Here is a 25041-nt window from a genome sequence, read left to right on the forward strand (position 1 = left end):
AATTTATAGATAAATAAGCAACATGGATAAATACAGGGCTCTGGTAAGTTAAAAAGTAAATTTTTGGGAAAAATAGCAATATTTTTAAAAAAGGATGAAAAACATCACTCTCCCGTGGTTAAATGAAATCCAATCCTAGCTAAAATGGCCACAGATTTCAACTAGGTTTGGCTTCTCTGGGAAAATGTATAAATTCAGACCTAAGGAGTTGCAACTCATGAAAATTGGGAGACAATTCTTCTCAAATGGCAGAGAACTGAACTCTTCTTTATCGGACAGGGAGAAGGATTTTCTTCCATTTAAAACTTAGTTCCCCCTGGCCCCTCAAAGTTTAAGTATAAAAAAAAATCTCATTTAAATCATGCTAATACTCCAAAGTAGTATCCCTAATGTAGTATGGGAATAATACTTCTCAGACAAAACCAGGTGTGCCCTTACTTGTAACAAAAGCAGCTGAAGAAGATGATCATAGCAATTATGCAGACCGCCATAGAAACAAGGACAGCCAGCCAACGAACACTGCCATCAAAAAATGGACCTATTTCAAAACCATGAAAAGAAATTAGAGACATTTCAAGATGTCAAGGACAAGCACAAAACTCTGTTTTCACACTAATATGACCATTACACAAAAAGGGCTACTGTATACTTGCATACTTCCCCCACCTTTTTTTGCATATCTGCAAACCCCAAAAGAGGGAACGTGTTATTATGAGGTGTGGTACAAGACGCAGAGCAGGAGAAAAATGGAAGGGAAAAAAAAAGGAAGGAGGGGAGATGGTACAAAGGTAACCCAGGGACTTCTCACAGATCTTGATGAACAAACTCCTTCCCTTTGTGTATGCCTGAACCAGAAGGAATACTCTCCTGTTTTGACACTTCTCTCCTTCCTAATTTTCAATCACTTCTCACAAAAATCACCTTTTTTTCCTTCTCAAAAATCAGGGTCAGAAGAAATTATGCAGGGAGGCAATTTTGTGAGAAAATACGGTATTTTGAACTGCCCTTGAGAATATTACCCTGTGATACAACACGAACACACCCAAAATGAACCCAAAATGCCCCCCAACACACGTGCATACGAAAACAAGAACAAAAACAAAAATTCCAAACCCCATAACTCAGTAAAGTACTTGCAAGCTGTCAAAATTGATTCATACTTTTTTGACATTGATGCTGCTGCTTCCTGGACTTCTTCCCGAGCATGATCCCAGAGCCCCAGCTTTAGTCCTTGAGACCCAGAACCTGGGGCTAGGCCTCCCCTCTCCTTCCCCACACTGGAGAGCTCTTGCTCCCAACCACCACCACCCCTTCACCCCTCTCCCCTCTAGGCAAACCTGTGCAGTTCTGCTACCCTTGATCAGAACAGCAGCCCAGGAAACCCACCTGGTGGCCACAGTGGGGAGCTGGGGGCCACCAGAGTTGAAAATTACACAATCTAACACTGTTGGCATGTCCTACTGTATCACAATATACCTTCTGTGTGTCTCACCTAATAAAATTGCCAAAGACAGGGACCTCCTTTTGGGCACAAAATCACCATGCAATACACGATTCTAAGGTAGGCTACTGACTACCAGGAACTGGATATTTCATTGTGTTTGAGAAGCGTTAGCCTTTTATTACTCAATGAACCTACCTATAATAACAGGGGGTAGTGTTGGCTGTAAATACTGGTTACATAAATTTGTCCGGCAGCATTCAATTGTCCTCCGGAATTGGGCTTTTGGTGAATCCTAGAAATAGGGGAGGGAGGAAAAGGGTGGGGAAAGAAGTTGGCAAGGTTTTAACGGGCTCAAATCATAAGAGTTGACAGATTTTATATTTGCAATTTAAGTACTTCCAACAGTCATCAGTAATGCGGACTTTCAAAATCTGGCTGGGTAAAATCAGTTTGTTTTAGTAATAATAAAGAGCCTGGCATGGAAGCCCAATAGAAAAATAAGCTTATTTGTGCTAAAATGATTTTTTCCTCGCAACAGTGTAGAATTAAAAAAGAAAATCAAGAAGAGGTTTAAAACTACTTTCCACTCGAAAAGTTTGGTGGCTAAAGGATCATTTTTCTTGCCTCGAACAAGTTAATACTACTTACCCTCAAGCACATTTTATAAATATTTCCAAGATTTGAAATGGTGTTAGAGCAGTTCTACTAGGGGCTACTTTCTGCGACCACCTAGTAATGAGTGGTGGTCAACTTCTTTAAACAACCATCTAAGGCCACATGACTCTCATCAACACATGGACCTCAACCCTCTGTCAGTCCACCAGACCAAATCCCTCCCTTCCCTCTAAGCCCTCTGAAAATACTACCTGCTCCAGGAGGCATTTCTTGTTTAATCCCCACATCCTTGGTCATGTCACCATATCAGTATTTTTCGATGGCTAGTCCCCCCCACCCTCCCATGAGCCAGGGACAACGTCTGAATACTCTGGCACCTTTCCCCAGTCCTTAGTACTGGACTATGCTTAAAAGAAAAGGCGTAACAAGGGTCAATAATAATACTTAATAATGATCAGTAACCCTTAGCCAACTCATTTAGTTATCTCCGTGTTCCACGGGTTGAATCATTCTTTCCTTGAATACTCCCACTTCTTATAAAACATGAAGGTTGCTTTCTTGAAAAACCTACTGCTTTAGGAAAACTGATTCCATGCGAATTGAAGGGTTTACATGGATAGAAGACTCACAGATACCACCACAAATGACATTTTTCAATAGAAATTCCTATGAACTGCTATGTCTACCACTAGCAGAACACTACACTTCCCTGTCACTCATGATTTCACCGCATTAAATAACGAAAAGCTACAAAAACAAAGTGATGTTTGGTATAGTATAGTAGAAAAAACTGAGTTGGAGGCTGGGAAGCAGAGATGCATTAAGCTGCGACCCAAGCCACGTATGTGCACAGAACTGTTCCTTCTTCTTCACTGAAACTACCTGTGCAGACTTGTGAATCATGTGATGCCCAGCACAGTCATGTATTGTGGGAAGAATGTTCCCAATTTTTTTTCATTGTGTGTACTGAAAACTTAAGTTCTAGCAGAGCGAGCTGTGTACTCATTTTTATCTGTTATGCTGTCCTCTCCCAAGATCTTAGTACAGTGCTCTGCACACAGTAAGTGCTCAATATATACAGCTGATAAATTGATCTGTTGTACCCTGGCTTTTACTGTCGTTCCTCCTACTACTGCACTTTCTATAGCTGCCTGGCTTCCCCATTAGATTGTAAACACTTTGAAAGAAAGAAACTGGACTTCAACTTTATTGTATGAACCCAAACCATTGCTTTGGGGCTCTGTAAAAAGTAAATTTTCAGTAAAAACTTAGGTTTAGTTTAGGTTTGAGCCTCCCAAATCCTGAAGTTGAGTTAATGGTGATTGGTAAACCTCCTCCTGCTAGAGGCGTCATATAGATGGCTTCGCCCATCTCAGCTCTGACACAATTTCCATCACTTCTTGGACCTGTGGAGTTAGATCCCAACTGAGGACACCTACCTCTGAGGATGGGACATTACTGACTTACACTTGGGAGTAATGAAAGAAAGCCACGAAAGTGATTTAAAACTACAAGTAACTACGGCTGTCCGCTTCATGTCCCGATGCATTTTTCAACAAACTGTAGCTTTAGCGTGCTTAGTGAGCCTGGAAGGCAGGGAACCCGGGTTCTAGTCTCAGCCCTACCACTTGCCAGCTGAGTCAACTTGAGCAAGTCACTTCACTCCTCTACCTTAGTTTCCTCATCTGTTAAATGAGTATAAAATAAATATCTATAAAATGGGGATGAAGACTGTGAGCCCTACGCGGGACAACCTGATTACTTTGTATCTACTCCAATGCTTAGAACAGTGCTTGGCACATAGTAAGCACTTAACAAATACCAACATTATTATTATTACCTGTTCTCCCTCACTGTGAACCAACCCTGTATAGGACAGGGACTGTGTCCAATCTGATTATCTTGATTGTCTTATACCTACTCCTGGGATTAGTATGGTGCTTGACCCAGAGTAACTAGTCAATACCATTATTATTGTTTTTACATCTTTGTTCATACAACTAAGATAAGTTTGCAACACAGAGGCTCTTATGGCATTTCTGCCCTGTGCCATAGATCAGTTCACTTCGGCACAATATTCCTCCTGGGTGGCTGGTAGCTCTTACCTTACATTGAAAATCAGAACCTTCATACTTCATACAACCTGAAGCTAACGTGGTTTCTCCCTGATCGTCTTCTTCTATAATGGCAAAGCAGTGCCCATTAGTTCTGGAATGAAAACATTAAGTTGTGATCATTGAGATTAACATGACTGAGAAGTGGAATCTTTAAATACACAGTTTCTCCACTGGAGTCATCTTTATATTGGCATTACTGATGAGAGTCTAAAATAATTGGAAGAGGAACATAGTGCATTCTGTATTTTCCAAGGAGAATGGCAATAACGAGAGTTTTTAGGAGAAAATGAATTTTCCCAATCAAAATTTACCCTCGAGCCTAGCCAAAACCTGGGGAGTGTATGAATGCAATCATGCAACAACATACCTTAGTGAAATACATGTTCTTAATGCTTTAAAAGGGTTTTGTTAATACTGGACCCCAAACAACATTTATATTTGACTGCATTTATATTTGTGCAATAGATTTATTACACAATTTATAAATTTATACACACGCTATATATATGAAAGTTTGTGAGCCAAGCCAAGAAAATAATGTTAAGTTGAATGAGAAAAAGAAAGCTAAATTACCAGAGTATTTAAAATGGAATCGGAAGGAGTTCATATCATGGACATATGAAAAACATGAGGAGTGACTGTTCCCTCATTTGAATGTGATTTTTTTTTCCTTTATTAAGTGTAGAGTTCCTCCTCTAGACTGTAACTCAGTCAACAATATTTATTGAGCACTTACTGTGTGCAGAGAACTGTACTAAGCACTTGGGAGAGCACAATATAACAATGTTACAGACACATTCCCTGCACACGACAAGTTTACAGTCTAGGGCAAGGATAGTATCTACCATCTCTATTATATTGTATTCTCCCAAGCGCTTAGTACAGTGCTCTGCACACAGTAAGTGTTCAACAGCTCACTACCTCCAAATGAGTGACTGAATAAAGGCAGCCCTATATATATTTAATTACTTTTTTGAAGTATTGTCCTTAAAAAAAAAAAATTGGTTTCGGATAGTCATTTTTTAAATTTTAAGTGAAAAGCTTTATACGAGGGTAATTTATACTGGAGTACAATGGAATTTTCATAATCTGTTGACTATCAAGTAATTGTACTTAAATAGAAAAAGAGCAATGAGCACTTCGGGAGGGGTTGGTGGAAAAGGAAGAAAAGTAACACTAAAAGCTACCACCAGAGGGCAACGCTATACAATGTAATACAAAACCGAAATTTTAAAGCAACTCCTAATCCCTCTTTAGATTTGATAAAGCAGATCTACGAAATTAGAGCAAACCAACAACTCTGCTACCCATCAGTTATTAAGTTCTAAAAGCTCCTTATATATCCCTAAAATTGGTTTCCTGAGAATCATAGGAAAAGCCTTGCTTATAAAGTCAATAGTTTATAAAACAGCCAAAAAACCTTGAACAAGAAATGCATCCTAGGAGAAGATAATCACAAGGCTATGTATTTGTCTCACTGAATTGTTATATGGCAGGTTTATCTGCAAATGCATGTCCCAGCTAATAATATACTTTTCTGAGTCGATTTCAAACAATATGGATTTTTAATGATCTTTGCACAATTGCTTGGCATTAAAATCATGCAAGTACATCTCCGCCTTGGTTAAAATAAATTTTAACACGTGGAAGACTGAAATAAAAGCAGGATGTGCACCTGAAGAATGCGACTGCAGAAAAGTGCATCATAAAAGGTTTCAAAGATCTGCTGTTCCAAGAGAAAGGATCCAGAGAGTGGGAGACTGGATCTCATCTACCAAGATTAGGCCAAGAAACGACCGTGGGTTTCTTCTCCCCCAAATCACCCTTCATCAGCTTAAATCCTAATTGCTCAAACCAGGGTTCATGCTACCACTGGTAAACTGACCACAAAACTAGAGACCAAAAGGCATCTTCTGCGCAAGAGACCCACACAGACTCTAAGAAACCCACAGAGTCCTGTGAAAGTAAATGTGATTAAATTTAGATTTTATATACTGGGATCTGTAACAACTTTAACAGAAGCCACCAAACACGGGGACAAACTGAGAAGGACGCTCCTGCACTTTCCTCCTTAAATGTTACAGTCCCAAATCTGTTTCGGATTTATGTGTGTTAATGTAATATACATGCCCGTATTAAACAAACACTCCAACGGTATTAAACTATCTAACAAACGCTTAGGCCAGCATCGAAACTAGAGCAAATGTTTCCCCGATCCTACAGCGAACAACTCCCATCTTCTCCCCAACTCTGAGGGCCTTACTCACATGCACGTGTTATTAATAGCATCGTCCGGGCAGTGTCCTGAACAGTGGCACTTTAAGAAGGGTAGGGTGTCCTCTGGGGCTAAGGTTACTCCATTTTCTGGTTTCTTTTGGTCAGGGTCTGGCTTGGCTCCTGGGCCATGAAGCATGCTGTCTAAGTCCTGCCCTGTGGAGAGAAACAAGAGATATTTTAAAATCTTATCCGAAAAGTGTCTTCTCCTTTACTTTCAAAGATAGGGAAAGGCTTCTAGCCAACACCAGTTGTGGAGAGTGTAGTGGGGTGGGCCGTTCACACTTCGCTATCCTTCTCCCTCACGTCCAAATCCCGCGTTTCCTGCTTTGAAGAGTAAAAGCAACAGGTCCCTACTCAAGCCTGTGTAGAACAAACTCGTCATGCAAGTTGCTTTCATTTCTCCGGCCAGGAACAAGGAGCACACCGGGGCCTGCTCACGCAATACAGTGCCTTTCATCTCAAGGTCACTGGTTCCAATTCCACCCAGCTTGCCAGGAAATGCATGTCACCGAAGGACAGCTGTTCGAATACCATCGTGCTCCGGGGGCCAAGGGGCCTCTGAGATCAAACCCACCAACGTACTGAGCATGGCAACTGGAAATCTCTGTTCAAAAGCACAAGCGTGGTGGTCTTAGATATCATCTGGAAATTCCCTGCGTGGTGAACTTTTCATTTGGGGCTGATACCTTGGGAAATGTCCAAAGGGCAGGGGGGAGAGTGAGTGTGTGTGTGTATGTGTGCGTGCGGGTCAGGGACAGATCTGTGCAGGGCTGTTGCTGGGTAAGGCCAATTAGAGGAATGTGTCCAAAACCTGGGCCCTTAGGGGCCTCCTCCCTGAGTGAGCGGGACTACAAGGCAAAAATGTTTCGGGCCAACAAGGCTGCACTGTTGTGGGCAGGGAATGTGCCTACCAAGTCTGCTATATTTTACTCTCCCAGGTGCTTATTACAGTGCTCTGTATAGTAAGCACTCGAAAAATACTATTGATTGATTTGGTGGGCAGCCCCTGAAGCGTGGCGCGTGTGTGTGTGTTTTGTTTTATAAGGTATTTGTTAAGCAGTTACTATGTGCCAGGCACTGTAATAGCTGGGGAAGATACAAGCTAAAATCAGGTTGGACTCAGTCCCTGTCCCATTTGGGATTCCCAGTCTTTATCCCCAATTTACAGATAAGGGGACTGAGGAGAAGTTAACCATGGGGCAGACAAGTGGCAGAGCTGGGATTAGAAACCAGGTCCTTCAGACTCCCAGGCCTATGCTCTATCCATTAGGCCTTGTCGCTTCTTCGTATCTGCAAACGGCGAGTGTCCTAAACAGGTTGCCTAGCTGAGCGCACTCCACTCGGGGAGAGAAAATCTCATATCAACTGAGCGGAACTACACATATGGGCCTTCGGCAGATCTCCGATTTGCAGTTTGCAATCTGTGAGGTGCGTCTGACTCCAACACGGGAATTTCCCCTGGAAAGTAGAACACGAAACTGCAGATCTACAATCTAACCACATCCTGTATAGGAGGATCAACCTCCTTGTGTCGTAGTATACTCTCCCAAGTGCTTAGCATGGTGCTCTGCACACACGGTAAGCCCTCAGTAAATACCATTGATTGACAGAGACTACAGCCAATCCTGCAGCTGAGAGCTGCACAGACTTCACCCAACCTGCGGGTTGGGTCCCGGGGAGACTGGAAATCGCATCGGGTCCAGGCTGGACTTGGCTGGTTCCCCCTAAAGGCATCGGCGTCAGTTAACGGGTTTTAAGAAGGCCACCTCTTTAGGAAGATGGTGCTTTCTGAGAGGGGCTGGGATGGCTGTTACCCCACCCACCTGATGTTTTCAGGGGCTGCTCTTGATAGTAGGAGCGGGTTGCTGGGAGCGGGTGAGCCACGACTGGCTTTTTCAACTACCAAGGTAGGGCTGTGAAATTTAGGTTCGTTCAGGGCTAGTCTCTGCTCTTGTCAAGGGACTTTGCCCCGAATACTGCTTCTCTCCAGCAAAATGTTAACCTAGCTTAGTCCACCAAAAGGCCTTACATTGGGAGTCCAGGGTTGGGGACGGACTGTGTAATCCGATAATCATATAGCTTACCCACGCTTCGTATGATGCACAGCACTTACTAAATACCAAATGATAACGATGTTACCATGTCTACCAAATAACTGCATTGCATCACTGTACTCTCCCAAGCGCTTAGTACAGGGCTCTGAACACATCAAGCACTCAATACCACTGATTAATTAATTGACTGACTGGCCGCACTGGAGTTTAAAGACTTGCAGTTCATGGCCCTCAGAGGCACCATGGCTCCTGCCAGCAGCAAACGGATACCAAACATGACCTCCGCGCCTGCTCCAAAATGTGACCATCAAAGGACTTCAAATTTCATCAACAGAAGGGCAAAACAGTGCAATCCCCCTTTAAGGGCAGGGTACGCGTCTTGTGCATGTCGTACGTCTTAGGCGCTTAGCCCAATAAGTTGCATTCAGTAGGCACTCAATAAATACTATTACCGCGACTCCAACAAGACTTCATTTGGAGGACACAGATTGTTGCAAGTCAACACCATCTATGGCTTCAAAGGCGGTGAAGTGGGTGCTTGGGAAACAAACTATAGTAAAAGGCATGGAGCCTGCCCTTGAGAGGCTTACAAATTTATGAGATGACCTATAATAATAATAATACTTAAGTGCTCACTCTGTGCCAAGCACTGTTTTAAGCATTGGGGTTGATATAAGTTAATCAGGTCCCAGTCCCACACGGGGCTCACACTCATCCTCACTGTGCAGAAGACGTAGCTGAGGCACAGAGAAGTTAAGTGACTTGCCCAGCAGAGTGTGGATTAGAATCCACATCCTTATGACTGCCAGACTTGGGCTGTAACCACTGAGCCACACTGATTGGAAAGGTGGACATAAATTGGGGTCTGGCTACTGGAGAGGGTGACTTTAGGGGGCGTCTAAAGGAGGGGTGGGAGTTTCATGCAAGGGGCTGGGCTGATGAGGGTGAAAAATTGAAGCAGAGTCAAGAGTGAGGCACATTTAGAAAGTTAGCTTGGGAGGGGCTGAAAGTGACATCTAAGATGTAGTGGGAGAATATTTTCACTATGCCTGTTTCTCAGATACCAATCACCATAGGGTTCCTCAGCTGCCTAGTCAAATTTAGAAAAGATCTTTAAAAATAATGGCATATCAGAACCTCAAACATAGCCTTCTTTTCATTACCACCAAATACACAGGCCAAAGAATAAGGAGGTCAATATACTGTACCCACAGATCCAATTCAAAAAACAAGGACCCCAACTGTAGCTCAAAATAAGAACCATACCTAAAACTGACCCATGAGTTCTGGAAAATATTTAGTATTCTAATTTGATTTATCTACTTGTCAAATTAAGAATCATTTAGACCAATGATAGCGGGAAAGTCTAGCCTAAGTGGAAGCTTATGTGAATTTACAAGCATAAAATCTTGATTACATAGAATATTTTCTTTTGATTTGGATTCTACCTCAAGCGAGGGAGAAAATAAATATTTTGCATGTAAGTAGGAATTGAAATCCTAGCTGTTTCTCATCTGACAGTGAGAATTCTGGAAAATATGCTCACTTAAACCACATCATAAGATAAATCATGGGATTTAAACAATTTGAATTAACCATAGCGAGTTAAACAGAAATAACAACATACAGCTTTTCTATACTGTAGAAAGTGGACATCCTTGGCTAGTTCTCCAGTACCTCAGAGGTATTTTTCCAACAATTCTGAATTTTTGATCATTTTCAAAAATATCGAACAAGAGAAAAACATGTCATTTATAGCTTAGAGCTCACAAGAGTTCTTTCAGAAGATGTACACAGGTTCCTTCTTCCTTTTGTCCTTACTGGATTTTCCCGAATCACAGAATGTAAAATATTTTTATCTACCGATCGGCATTTTGAAGCCTCAACTTCATAGAATGAAGTCACTGGAAACAATCAAATGGTTTGTTACTCAACTGATTGTTTACAGAGTGCCTTGGCTGGGAAAGAGAGGCTGCCTGTAGTTTTTATAGCATTTAACTGCTTACTATGTGCCAGGCACCATACTAAGCGCTGGGGTAATGCGTGATACTAAGGTTAGACACAGTCCATGTCCCACATGGGGCTCACAGGCTTAATCCCCATTTTACAGATGAGGTAACTGTGGCCCAAATAAGTTGAGTGTCTTGCCCAAGGTCACGGAGCAGACAAATGGTGGAGCCAGAATTAGAACCCAGGTCCTTCTGACTCCCAAACCCATTCTCTATTCACTAGGCTATGCTGCCATCCTAGGTAAATGTAACCTAGTTCTGGACACTTCCCTTAACTCATACATATAGATGCTTTTCCTCAGGCCATGCTTGATAAATAATCTGCTTATGTGTTTGACAACGCACTGCAAGACTGCTTTGGTCCACTGAGCTATCAGGCAATTTAAGGCTCCTGGAATGCAGAATGCGTAATAATTTAGTAACTGTGGTATTTGTTAAGCGCTTACTATGTGCCAAGTACTGTACTAAGCACTGGGGTAGACACAAGCTAATCAAGTCCCAAATGAGAATTGCAGTCTAAAGTAGGAGGGAGAACAGATACTGAATCCCCATTTTGCAGATAAGGGAACTGATCAAACATATTCATTGAGCACTTACTGTGTGCAGGGCACTGTACAATATAACAGAGTTGGTAGATACATTCCCTGCCCACAACAAGCTTACAGCTTAAAGTGGGAGACAGGCATTAATTAGAAATATATTATGGATATGTACATAGGTGCTGTGGGGCTGAGGAAGGCGGAAATAAAGGCTGCAAATCCAACCGCTAAGGTTTCCAGGAGAGGGGGGAGATTCGCAGTGTCAAAGACAGCCAAAACGTCAGGGAGAATTAGTATACTGTCCGATAAACATGGCAAGTAATGGTCACTGGTGAGCTGGAGAGAGTGGTCCCAGTGGAATGAAGAGAACAGACAACAGACTGTAGAGGTTCATCAAAGGAGTTGGAGGAGAGGAAGAGGGGAGAGTGAGCCCACACAACCTCTTCAGGAGTTTGGAGAGGAATGGGAGCATGGCATAGAGAAGCAGCGTGGCTCAGTTGGAAAGAGCCCAGGCTTGGAGTCAGAGGTCATGGGTTCGAATCCCAGATCTGCCACTTGTCAGCTGTGTGACTGTGGGCAAGTCACTTCACTTCTCTGTACCTCAGTTACCTCATCTGTAAAGTGGGGATTAACTGTGAGCCTCATGTGGGACAACCTGATTACCCTGTATCTACCCCAGTGCTTAGAACAGTGCTCTGCACATAGTAAGCGCTTAACAAATACCAACATTATTATTACAGTGGTTGGAGCACAGGTCTGTGAGTCAGAGGCCATGGATTCTAATCCTGGCTCTGCCACTTGTCTCCTGTGTGACCTTGGGCAAGTCACTTTACACCCCTGTGCCTCAGTTACCTCATCTGCAAAATGGGGATTGAGACTGTGAGCCCCACGTGGGACAGTGACTGTGTCCAAAACCCATTTGCTTGTATCCCCTAGTACTTAGTACAGTGACTGGCACAGAGAAAGTGCTTAACAAATACCATTATGAGTATTAATAATGGGAAGGAGAAGGGATGATGGGAGGGTGTGGCTGGTCCCAGAGAACAGTCCATATTCCTCAAAACCACTCAGATAAAAGAATGACCGGTTGGTTGACTTACAAGAATGAACTGTCACCAGGGACACCGCACCAAGTCGTGAAAGAAGATTTAGCTTTAAACAATTGTTGCCTGCTTAAGTAATAAGCAGGCAAGAGGAAAGGGACACACATGATCTCAAGTTCCTCTCTGGGCTGGAATGCTATCCCGATTAGACCATCCAGGAAACAGTTTGTGTGCATGAGAAAGTCTGCCTGCTCTAATGATGATCCCAACAACTTCCTGTTGAGGTGGCTATCGTCTGAATTGACAGCGCTCACACCACACTAGTGGTATAAAAATGAAATCTCGAAGTCAAAGAGAGAGCAATTTAATTTAGCCTGTGAAATTATTTTAGACACTTGTTTTTGAAGAAGCACACTCCTTTCAAAATCTTGTCTACATTTCAAAAGCAAGGCTTTTGCTAGTACTGTACAATAGTTAATCTTAAACTATGGACAAATAAAAAATACTTAGTACTTGGTTGCTTTCTGCCTCAATTCCTTTAAGACTACATTTAACTAACAAAAGTTTGGCCGGTTAACAACTCTTGAATAGAGTAGTGTGACCTAGTGGAAAAAGCAGAGGCCCGGGAGTCAGAGGAACTGGGTTCTAAATCCTGCTCAGCCACTTATCTGCTGTGTGACCTTAAGCAGGTCATTTAACTTCCCTGTGCCTCTGTTACCTCATCTGTAAAATGGGGATTAAGACATGAGCCCCATGTGGGACAAGTATTGTGTCCACCCCGATGATCTTGTTACCCCGGTGCTTAGTACAGTGCCTGGCATGTAGTAAGAGCTTAACAAATTATATATATTTACAGAACTTATACTATACTGTATTATGCACATACTTATACTGCATTATTATATAACTATATGCATAGTACAGTACAAGCCAGCTGTTGCAGGAGAGCTTTGTACATTCACACATTTTTCTACAATGAGACCTGGAACTGAAAACTTACAACTCCCAGCTGGGCTGTGAGATCACAGGGCCATACGGGAAAGAGCCGCCGGGAGTCCCCAAGATGAGGACTTACACTCCAAGCAGCACAGTCAATCACTGACTGATCACCTGGGTGATAATGGCAGAGTCGAGGTGAGGGTGACTCCTGCCTCCACTGATCTTCGAGGTCCCAAGTTGGCTCTCCAGCCACCAATTTACTCAGATGCCCCAGAAAAATGGGATTTAAGGGGGCCTTAAAATCTGAGCGCTGTATTTTTTTTTTAAACGGACCCCGTTAGGTGCTTACTATGCACCGGACACTATACTAATAGAAGAACAGAAGAATAACCTTGAATGGAGAAGCCCGCCCAGTGGGCTCTCGCCTGGTTTCTCGGCCTGTGTGCTTGGGTATGAGACCAGTCTCTGCTTTGCGTGACTCTGGACTGTCTGGTTGCAGATTCCACTGGAACGAATTTCCTGAAAGCCGAGGGAGGAGGAGAGGTGGCAAAGGTGGGGCGTTGTTCCTCCTATTTGCCTGTCATTCTTGCTGGAGGAAATGCATGGGCGTGTCTCTTTTTACCTACTTGTGCAGGCCCAGGGAAGGGCCACAAGCCCTCTGGGATGGAAGGCAGGCACCGTGGGGAGGGAAGAGGACTACAGATTGGCCCTGTGTTGCTTGTACTGTTGCTAAAACCAAGACAGACTTTTTAAAGTACAGGCCTTTAAGGGGGCCCTCTATTTTCCAGAGTCAAAAGTATAAGAAATAAAAATCTCTACTCAGACTGAGGCTCAAAAGAATTGTGACCCTATTGTACACTTTCACCATCCCCACCACAGAAACCCTGAACCCCACAAGAGGTTGCCCCTACAGAAAAATCACCCTGGGGAAAATTCATAGCAAAGAGATCTGGAGCAAAACAGATTATACTGCATGTACATGAGTTACATGAGCAATTACGTATTGCTGGTAGAGAGAGGCATATTGGTTAGAGAAATGTGGTTTTACCTCGAACATGAAGGACGATGAGCAGATAGGCACCCAATAATCTGATGTAAATTTTCAACCGAGTCATTGTTCAATCTTAATCCTTCCTGTGCACTGTCGCTGTCAGTGGCTGGCCCTACTGCTTGACAAATTTTAAGCTGGGTTGGTTCCGTGAAGCCCAGGTGGGGATTTTGTGGCCAGCAGTAGTGAGGATTCAATAATTGCTGCTACTCCAACTGCAGTTTCCCGACTCCTAGAAGAAGAAAAAGATGAATTAATCAACTGAACTGTCTTTATTGGATGCTTACTGTGTGCAGAGCACTGTACTAAATGCTCAATAGAGTATAATAGAACGCAGTTAGTAGATATGTTCCCTGCCCACGTGGAGTTGATGGTCTACAGGAGAACTTTATAGTTTAGAAAGCAATAAGTAATTAAGGTAGTAAGAAAATGCTGGAACTCCAAAAATTTTACTGGAAGAAAAAAAAAGAGAAGTAAGTCATGGAGAGCTTTTTGATGAGCTAGATATAACTGAATTAATGCAAAGATAAAAGGGGTAAAACTCATTATTAAAAGTAACCACTCTAAAACAAAAGGATGTGATAATCAGATTTCATTATGAAATATCTCCAAGGAGGTCAATATTGTGTTGAGTTTTTTTTTTAAAGTCACCTAAAGCTCTAAAGCATCAAAGCTAACCTTCACAACTCACTTTAGCAACCCACCATTACTTAAGTCATTCCTGTCTCTACTTCATTTCAACTGGGACTTAAGGATCCATTTGTGCTTCTGCAACCCTGGCTTCTGGATGCTAAAAAATCACCCATCCTGCCAGATGCCACACTGAACAGAAACTCAAAAACTGGCTATCTTTTCGTATTACCCCAAACTCTGCAAGCCATAAAACTCCAGAAATTTAAACAGGCCCTTTTGAGTCAGCCAGGATGTGCCACAAATACTTCCTCAAATCCAAGGTTGATCCAACAAAAATCCATTTCTCGGGCTCTGTGAAAATCCTTACCTGGAGAAATCACGCCTCCTTTTGAAGAACATTATTTCTTCGAAGTGCTCTGAGCTCCCCGTTAGAGGCTGTCATGACCCAGGGCAAAAGTGTGATTCTTTTCATCACCAGGGCAAAACAAAATGACGTCAACCACTGAGGTAAAAAATAGTGAGTCCAATTCTACCTGGGCCTAACCACCTTTCTGAGCTTCGGTCTGTACCCTCTGGAAGTGGATTTAAGTGCTGAAGCAGGACTTTGCCACCTTGCCTCCCCTAGGGCCCAAAGAGTAAGTGCAGGATCCTCAAATTCCGGGCCATCCCCGCTGGCAGGTTACGCTTGGAAGAGCCCGCATGATTCCCAGGACCAATGTTCACACTGTTGCTACATTCAAGTATGACAACTGCAGTAACTTTCTCCCCAATTACGCACTTATGTTTATTAATAAAGGAAGCACAATTATTCCTGGACTCACACACCTCAGCGCTTAATAGGAACAAAGGCTACTTTGTGTCAAGATGAATGGAAGCTTGATTTTGCCTTTCTTTGGCCTCTTGTCTCAGGCGGTGTGACCTCAATGACCTCTTCCAGTCTGGCGCTATTCTTGAACACAAAAACTTTGATTTGTTCAAGGCTAAGCCATAATGACCACTGGCTTGTTCGGGCTGGTGGTTGAGCCCAAGCCCCTTTCCCTTCAATTAATGCTACAAAGGCATTTAACGTGGAGGCAAATTAGCGCTGAACAAGGAGGGATCTGTCATTTCCAATTTGTGCATGTGTTTGTTGGGGGTGGGAGGAGAAGGAGAGGGGTTAATACCCTCTTCACACATCTGTGACTTCTTACTAATGAAGCAACAATGACTTTGCCACTAAAAAAAGAAAAAAAAGAAAAGAGTCGGGCTCCAATGGCTATTGAGTCTGAAATTCATTGTTCTGAAAAATAATTCAGCTTCGAAGAGAGAGTTTGGCTTTCATTTACAAAGCGGGATTGTTGAAATGCTGCTAAAAAGCCCTAAACAAGTTTCCTCATCCATGCTGAATTATGTAAGATGGTAGAAAAGAAAGCAAGATCTGGAGCATTTGGGCCCATGCAAACATCTGGGGTTTGTGGGCCGAAAGCTGTGGGTCTCTGTCCTAGCAGCATGGCCTAATGGATAGAGCAAGGGGCTGGGAGCCAGAAGGACTTGGGACCTAATTCCAGCTCCACCACTTGTCTGCTGTATGACCTTGGGCAAATCACTTCACTTCTCTGGGCCTCAGGTGCCTCATCTGTAAATTGGGGACTAAGATGGTTAGCCCCATGTGGGACATGGACTGTGTCCAACCTGATTACCTTGTATCTACCCCAGTGCTTAGCGCCAGGCACAAAGAAAGCGCTTGACAAATACCATTGAAATAAAAAGGATGGGGGGGGGAGCTCATTTCCCTGGGAAATAAGGGCTCTCATGTCCCTTTTCATGTCCCTCCTAAAGATGTCTCTATGGTTGACCACTGCACAATGAGACCATACTGTGACCCTTCTTACAATAAGTCCCTTTATGGGCCTGGCAGGATCAGAGACAAGGCAGGCCCAGAATTCTTAGTAGGAAACGCAAGTAGACCGAGAGGACTCTCTTGGGATTGGAAAACAACAATGCACTTTTTGGGGTAGACAAGCTCTGTACTGTGCACAAAGGTGCGCTGTTATTATTTGATCCAGAGCCAGTGGGCTTGGCATCAAACAGCAAATGAAGGCTGGAAGCCCTGGTGATAAGGCCACGGTTGTGCCGTGGACACTCTGGTCAAAACTTCCACTTGGAAGTAGTAGATGGAAATCAAGGGCTACACATCCATTGGGAGTGGAGAAGCTTGAGGGGGGAGTCTAAGGAAGTGTGGGTGCTGTTTTCCCAAGCACATGTACTCTGTTTTAGCATTTTCTTTTAATGCTGAACACTGTCCTAGGAGCTGGAGTAGATACCAATTGATCAGGTTGATCACTCTAAATCTCCATTTTACAGATGAGGAAACTGAGACACAGAGAAATGAAATGACTTGCCCAAGGTCATACAGCAGACAAGTGGTGGAGCCAAAATTAGAGCCCTAGTCCTTCTGACTCCCAGGCCCATTCTATCCACCAGGCAGTGCTGCTTCTCTATAATCTAGAGAGGAGACGAAAGTGGAGCTAGGCTTCCAGAAGTGCCGACCCAGATGATGAGACTTCCCTTCTCAGACCCTTGAGTTCTAGACCTGCTGATTACCCAGTTGCCTCCTTCTGATCCTTCCCCCTGGCACTGTTTTAGTTGTTTTCTACTCAGCTGAATGGCTAGCAGAATGCAGGAGAAGCAGCATGGCTTAGTGGATAGAGCACAAGCCGGGGGGTCAGCACGACCTGGGTTCTGATTCCGGCTCTTCCTCTTGTCTGCTGGGTGACCTTGGGCAAGTCACTTAACTTATCTGTGCCTCAGTTCTCTCATATGTAAAATGAGGGTTAAGACTGTGAGCCCCCTGTGGGACATGGACTTTGTCCAAACTGATTAATTCAGTGCCTGGCACATAGTAAGCACTTAACAAATATCATTATTATTATTTCCCTTGGGGATCCAAGGGCCACATACTGAAACAGAATCAGATGCCTTACACAGTGATACAGAACTACACATCCTTCAAAACTCTTCAAGAAGGGGCAAAATGAGAGGGAGCATGGGTTCAGATCATGGGACCACTACCAAGATAGTTTTAGAAATATGACGGAGCAAAGCCAAAAAAAAAAAAGGACTTCACATGGAACAGGCATTTAAATGCTCCACAACACTGAACACCCAACACCATTAATTTTCCTTTCTACACTTTTAATAAATTAAAGAAATACTAACATGTTGGTAACTGTCCTTTCCATTCTTCTATTTAGAGACAATTTTTATGGAAAAGAGCTCTATGGGGACGACCCAGAAATGAAGAAACTATTTCCTTTCTCTATTCTATTTAGTAAAATGATTTGCCAGGAAAATTAAATCCTAAAGGAGAGACAGACAAATATTGAGTAAATAAGGTCTGCAGCACAACAGAATACTCCACAACTCTGCCTTCTCTAAAGAAGGAGAAAATCTCTGCCAATCTCAAGGGGCCATGGGAATTAAAGGAAAAAAAGCTTTTCCCCTCTCCATCCCCACCTTCCTCTCTTTGCTGAGTAGGCAAGGGCTGCCAATGGAAAGTCCACCGCAAACTGCAGAAAAAGCAGCAGAGAAATAAATGGGAGTATAATGGGGACAGGGCAATACATTAAAAACATGAAAGAAAACGGAGGCTGGATCCCTCAGAAGGAATGGCCTGTGACCTTCAATCCTCTTTGCTCTCAGCAAACAAGTCCATAGTAGCTGTGCCTGGAAGGCCCTTGTTGTGTGGAGAAAGTGGGTTCTAGCATTTCTGCCTTGACCAAAGAAACATGCTCATCGATAATTATATCTTCCTGATCCTCAAGTAGACACAAGCAATTTGGTTTATATCCCATCCAGAGAGGCATATATTGTGGAATAGTGTTCTATCAAAACTGGGTGTTGAACACATGCATTGTAGTAGAAACGGCTGTAGAAGTATGGTATTCATTAAATCCCTACTGGGTCATTAAGGCTGGGTAAGAGTGCGGTTTCCAGAGCAAAAGGAGGTGTCTCTGGAAACCTCTTCTTTTCCCACCTACAGAAAGACTGCCATAAGCAACTCTCAGAGCCCGAAAAATTCAAGTGTAAGATTTCATACAAAAAGGTCAAATTTTACCGTAACCTCAAACAACTCAAATCACCAGCATTTAACTTTTCCTCCAGGCCCCAATGGTCTAAGCATAGAGAAGACGGAAAACCACAGAGAATGCTAAGTGCCCATTCTAAACTCTAAATTTAAAAGGAAAGGGGATTTTACAGGAATAAAGGATAGTCCCAAACTGAGACCTTCTCAAAACTTGACTCCTTCAAAGAAACCTTCTCTGATTAATTTATTGCTTATTCTGGACACACCATTGACCACGACCTTCCCAGCTTTCCGTACAGAGTTGTAAATGTAGGGATATACTAATTCTATCTTGAATTTGTGCACTACATTGTACATTCCAAAACTCATATTACTTATCTCATTTTATCTTCACAATATCCTAGTGAGATGGGGAGAGGTGGGCATTAATTTCCCCATTTGCAGATGAGGAAACGGAGGAAGAGATAGGAAGCTCAGGCTTGTCTGAGGTCACAGGGCAGGACACACTTAATGCTGCAAATTTCCCTCACTGCAGTACTGTGGTCTCTGAGTTTCTTGAAGGCTGGGGCCATGCCTCATTCCTCAGCTTCTAGTAGACTGGCTACACAGACTAAGTACTTACTCAATAATGACACCGCTCTATGTCCTCAGAGTAGGAAAACAGCTCCTGTGGCAACCACGAGCTGGAGAAGCAGCGTGGCTTAGTGGAAAGAGCCCGGGCTTGGAAGTCACAGGTCATGGGTTTGAATCCCAGCTCTGCCACTTATCAGTTATGTGACTTTGGGCAAGTCACTTAACTTCTCTGTGCCTCAGTGACCTCATCTGTAAAATGGGGATTAAGACTGTGAGCCCCACGGGGGACAACCAAATTACCTTGTATTTACCCCAGCACTTACAACAGTGCTTGGCACATACTAAGCGCTAACAGATACCATCATCATCATCATCATCATCAACCAGGCTTTAGGAGTTACCTAAAATGAACTCGGGGTTTATAAGGAAAAAAGGATTGACAGTTGCGGTCCATGAGAGAAATATTCAATAACCTAATTACCCTGCCTCTGGTAAATCTAATAGACTGAGAATTTACTATACATCTTTTGCATTTGTTTACCTGCAGCCACAGTTGCTAGCTTCAGGGCAGGAAGTGATCAGAACTGCTCATGGGGTTCCAAACCTTCAGGTTTGTTTATAAATAAAAGTCCTGCATAGAGAGCTGCGATCGCTTATTCTACCAGAGGCTTGAGGACTAACAGCTTCATCCAGCTTATCCTTAAAATGATTTCCTAAAAGGATCAATGACAACATTTCCAAGGACATTTTCCATTCCCCCCACACACAAAAGGAAAAAACAGCACCTAAAATGTCTTGCACTAAATCTCATCATACTGTTTCCTCAACAAAAATGTCATTACTAAAACCTTCGGTCCTTAAAGGAATCAATAGTTTTTTTAAGATAGGAAAGAACAATAACTACTAATTGTTCTGGGATCAGAAGTTTCAAAAACAAAGATAAAAGATGACAAGGAAGGAAGGGCCGGCCCAAATGATAAAAAGCACTAATGTGACCTAAAATCAAATCTCAGTGTTGCAAACCCTTAAGTAAACTGGTTATTGGACGCTACACTTTACTTGAGCTGACACCAATGGCAGCCCTGTTAAATATATTTTTTTCAATCTAAGCCGGGTAGGGTCAGGAAAATTCAGACATTTTCCTCTCCTAGCTTCATTTGTTTTGGAGCCTGGGGCATTTAAATATTCCAGTTACAGACAGCTGGCAGTTAAGCATCAGAGCACTGAATAATAACCATTTATTGCAATATGATTTTACTCAGCACGAGCTGTAATATTCCTGCTTTTAAACTTTATGATTGATCAACACTGGAGTATGTAGCTTCAGTTCAATAGACTAGAGAGTTAAGTAAAATGGTCTTTAGTGGGGGAAAAAGTGAACAAAATAATTGTCAACACACTTATAACATCTCATTTCCAACATATTCCTTCTCCCACTGGTTAAGGTCTGGGTTTGTGACTAATGTTTTCATATGATCTTTCAGACCAGGATACCTTTAACGCCTGAATGAATATTAACTGTATAGAATTGAACCCGAAGTCAGTTAGGAAGGAGTCTGCATGATCCCTATTTTGCCTTAGAACTTTACCAGATTCTTCACCTTCAAATATGGCTAATGTAAAATCGGAACAGTAAAAGTTAAATTGTTAAAAGCACCCATGTGGACTGACAGCTGTGAATGACCCAAAACAGATGAAAATCCGTATTCACAAGCCTGGCTTCTATTTCACATGCCACAATAATTCATAAAGGTGCAATTATTTTTGTGCACACTCTTCACAAAATAAAACTGTAAAATAGTGTCATAGTAACATGAAGTCAGTTTTTCCACGGTTTACATCACCAAGAAAAACTGATCAGCGTTAATAACTGTTTGTTTCGCTATTATCATCTGGGCTCCTATTTTTTTCCCCTGAGTTTTCAAATATGAGGCCTTCGTTGTTCCTGGGTTTGACTTTTGAAAATAAAAATGATTAAGTGATCGGAATATTTTTATGACAAAACGTTTCCTTTCTAAAATATCATCGCCCTTGAGGAATGAAAAAAATGTTTTACTGTACTCTCCCAAGCACTTAGCGCAGTGCTCTGCAGAGTAAACACTCAATAAATACAACTGACTGATCGAAATGAATGTTTTTTCTCCCCTCCAAGAATCCAGAAGTATAGAGAAAGGAAGAAGAAAAGGGTGCTGAGATTTCCCAAAGGACAATGCAAAAATGCATCCATTAGTAGCTAAACCTAAGAAGCGCTCACTCCCTCCCGGCAAGAAGACTTTCCTTTGCCTTGAGTGTAATCTTTGCTCCGGAGAAACCTTATTAAGATAAGTTTAGCTACAATTCTACACCACCAGTGATCGTTTCAAAAGAGTGAATCAAAAGAAGTAAAAAAAATATAAATTTCCCAGCAGCAAGCAAGCAGAAAAACAACTTGGTGAAATTGGTGGAAAACAGACGGTGGCTACTCCTTCCTCTCCCAGCCCTCCCCCGCTGATTCTTCCCCGCTACTAGCAGAGTTTGGGATTTTCCTTCTCTTCTGGCCAGCTGCCAGTTCCATGAAATAACTTGGGAGTCCAACTCCCCTTTCCGTGGGCCCCTCCCCCTAAAGCAGCCGTAGGCGCCCCAGTCTGACATGCTTTTCGAGGCGAGCTAGACTGTAGCGCAGACTTTCTGGCTCCAGTTCCATTGTTTGCATGGCTGCTTTGCTCCTTATCCAGGGCCTGGATTAGCATAAGAATACTGTCTTCCCCTTTAGCAAGCAACCCATCCGTTCCCTCGTTTCTTCCCTAGACACTCCAACCATCCCAGCCTCTCCCATCTTTATCATTTTCGTGTCAGCCTAAAAAGAAAAAAATCTATTAGGTGGCTGAAAGAAGAGTAAGTTTTTGTACAGGAGTGAGCAACCTCGAATGAAAATAACCCACCCTACTAGGATGCCAGATATTACATAATGCTTGCCTACACTACCTGAGGAAACCAAATTCGCAAAAAAACCTTTTCTGTGTGCTTGCAGAAAAACTACAGTCTGGCTTCAGATAATACGAAAGCCTCCAGTGAGATGAGGTCTTTCTCGGTCTTTGCCCTAAACTCAACCCCAAAGCCAGAGATCACCTGGGATTCGGATTGGGCCTGCCCCAGGCAAACTTAATATCACGGAGGGCAGAATAGCAAATGAAAGGCCTGAATAGAATTAGCGGATCACTGAAACCGCAAAGCGAATAATTTGGATCTGTGTTGGGGAGGGCTGCTTAAAACCAGCTAAAGCCAGCATCCTGTACACAAGCTGTTCGGTCCTTATGAGCTTTTCCCAGTAATAATCATGGTATCTGTTAAGCACTTACTATGTGCCAAGCACTGTATAAAAATAAAGGACAAACTGGTCAGCCCACTGGCAGCCGGGAGTCGGGACTGTTTACTCTTCCAAAGGCGATCTGTGAACCCTTCTTTATTACCGAGTGTGAATAACTCAGAAGGTTATAACTTTCCAAGTCCCAGGCAAATTCCCAAGTCACAAGTGGAAAAGTCCCGGCTAAAACCAGAAAGTATGATAATGTCACTCCCAGTGGACCGGATGTCGACCGGTGGGAGGGGTACCAAAGCTGGGGATGAGAGCACATTTCTCTCCAGGAATCTTGGACTGAGCTGCAGAGAGCTTGGGGGACAGAGGGGTGAGGCATTATGCACAAAATCAAGTGGCCCATCACAATGCACCAAGTATGGAACTGCATCCAGCCCTCTGTGGCTGGAAAAAGAAAAATCAACACACCTTTGAAATGAAAAACCCCACCTGCACTCAAGGAACCATGCCGGCTACATAAGGATTTATAGGTTCAACATAAAAGAGCTTCTATTCCAAAGCAGCAGCCAAGTTTTCCATGACTTAATCCATAGGGCCAGATACCTTTACTCATTCATTCAATAGTATTTATTGAGCGCTTACTGTGTGCAGAGCACTGTACTAAGCGCTTGGAATGAACAAGTCGGCAACAGATAGAGACAGTCCCTGCCGTTTGACGGGCTTACGGTCTAATCGGGGGAGATGGACAGACGAGAACAATGGCAATAAATAGAGTCAAGGGGAAGAACATCTCGTAAAAACAATGGCAACTAAATAGAATCAAGGCGATGTACATTTTATTAACAAAATAAATAGGGTAATGAAAATATATACAGTTGAGCGGACGAGTACAGTGCTGAGGGGAGGGGAAGGGAGAGGGGGAGGAGCAGAGGGAAATGGGGGGAAAAGAGGGTTAAGCTGCGGAGAGGTGAAGGGGGGGTGGTAGAGGGAGTAGAGGGAGAAGGGGAGCTCAGTCTGGGAAGGCCTCTTGGAGGAGGTGAGTTTTAAGTAGGGTTTTGAAGAGGGGAAGAGAAACAGTTTGGCGGAGGTGAGGAGGGAGGGCGTTCCAGGACCGCGGGAGGACGTGGCCCAGGGGTCGACGGTGGGATGGGCGAGACCGAGGGACGGTGACGAGGTGGGCGGCAGAGGAGCAGAGCGTGCGGGGTGGGCGGTAGAAAGAGAGAAGGGAGGAGAGGTAGGAAGGGGCAAGGTGATGGAGAGCCTTGAAGCCTAGAGTGAGGAGTTTTTGTTTGGAGCGGAGGTTGATAGGCAACCACTGGAGTTAAGAAGGGAAGTGACATGCCCAGATCATTTCTGCAGGAAGATGAGCCGGGCAGCGTAGTGAAGAATAGACTGGAGCGGGGCGAGAGAGGAGGAAGGGAGGTCAGAGAGAAGGCTGACACAGTAGTCTGGCCGGGATATAACGAGAGCCCGTAGCAGTAAGGTAGCCGTTTGGGTAGAGAGGAAAGGGCAGATCTTGGCGATATTGTAAAGGTGAAACCGGCAGGTCTCGGTAACGGATAGGATGTGTGAGGTGAACGAGAGAGACGAGTCAAGGATGACACCGAGATTGCGGGCCCGAGAAATGGGAAGGACGGTCGTGCCATCCATGGTGATAGGGAAGTCTGGGAGAGGACCGGGTTTGGGAGGGAAGATGAGGAGCTCAGTCTCGCTCATGTTGAGTTTTAGGTGGCGGGCCGACATCCAGGTGGAGACATCCCGGAGGCGGGAGGTGATGCGAGCCTGAAGGGAGGGGGAGAGGACAGAGGTGGAGATGTAGATCTGCGTGTCATCTGCGTAGAGATGGTAGTCGAAGCCGTGAGAGCGGATGAGTTCACCGAGGGAGTGAGTGTAGATGGAGAACAGAAGAGGGCCGAGAACTGACCCTTGAGGAACTCCAACAGTTAAAGGATGGGAGGGGGAGGAGGCTCCAGCGAAGGAGACGGAGAATGACCGGCCAGAGAGGTGAGAGGAGAACCAGGAGAGGACGGAGTCCGTGAAGCCAAGGTGAGATAAAGTATGGAGGAAGAGGGGATGGTCGAGTGTCAAAGGCAGCAGAGAGGTCAAGGAGGATCAGAATGGAGTAGGAGCCATTGGATTTGGCAAGAAGGAGGTCATGGGTGACCTTAGAGAGAGCAGTCTCGGAAGAGTGGAGGGGACGGAAGCCAGATTGGAGGGGGTCTAGGAGAGAATGGGAGTTAAGGAATTCTAAGCATCGATTGTAGACGACTCGTTCTAGGATTTTGGAAAGGAAGGGTAGTAGGGAGATAGGGCGATAACTGGAGGGGGAAGTGGGGTCAAGAGCGGGTTTTTTTAGGATGGGGGAGATGTGGGCATGTTTGAAGGAAGA

General features: G+C 43.7%; 1 protein-coding gene across 1 annotated transcript in view; it reads right to left on the reverse strand.

Moving 5' to 3' along the window:
• Positions 1 to 25041, reverse strand: part of BMPR1A (bone morphogenetic protein receptor type 1A) — a 119406-nt gene that overhangs the window by 11155 nt on the left and 83210 nt on the right. The window contains exons 3-7 of the mRNA XM_029060344.2: positions 14086 to 14317; positions 6444 to 6606; positions 4165 to 4267; positions 1640 to 1736; positions 439 to 538 (exon numbers count right to left, since the gene is read on the reverse strand). Coding sequence (XP_028916177.1) covers positions 439 to 538; positions 1640 to 1736; positions 4165 to 4267; positions 6444 to 6606; positions 14086 to 14152 — 530 coding nt within the window. The 5' untranslated portion in view covers positions 14153 to 14317. The remainder of the gene's footprint in view (positions 1 to 438; positions 539 to 1639; positions 1737 to 4164; positions 4268 to 6443; positions 6607 to 14085; positions 14318 to 25041) is intronic.

Source organism: Ornithorhynchus anatinus, chromosome 3, assembly GCF_004115215.2.
Source record: "Ornithorhynchus anatinus isolate Pmale09 chromosome 3, mOrnAna1.pri.v4, whole genome shotgun sequence".
Classification (NCBI taxonomy): domain Eukaryota; kingdom Metazoa; phylum Chordata; class Mammalia; order Monotremata; family Ornithorhynchidae; genus Ornithorhynchus; species Ornithorhynchus anatinus.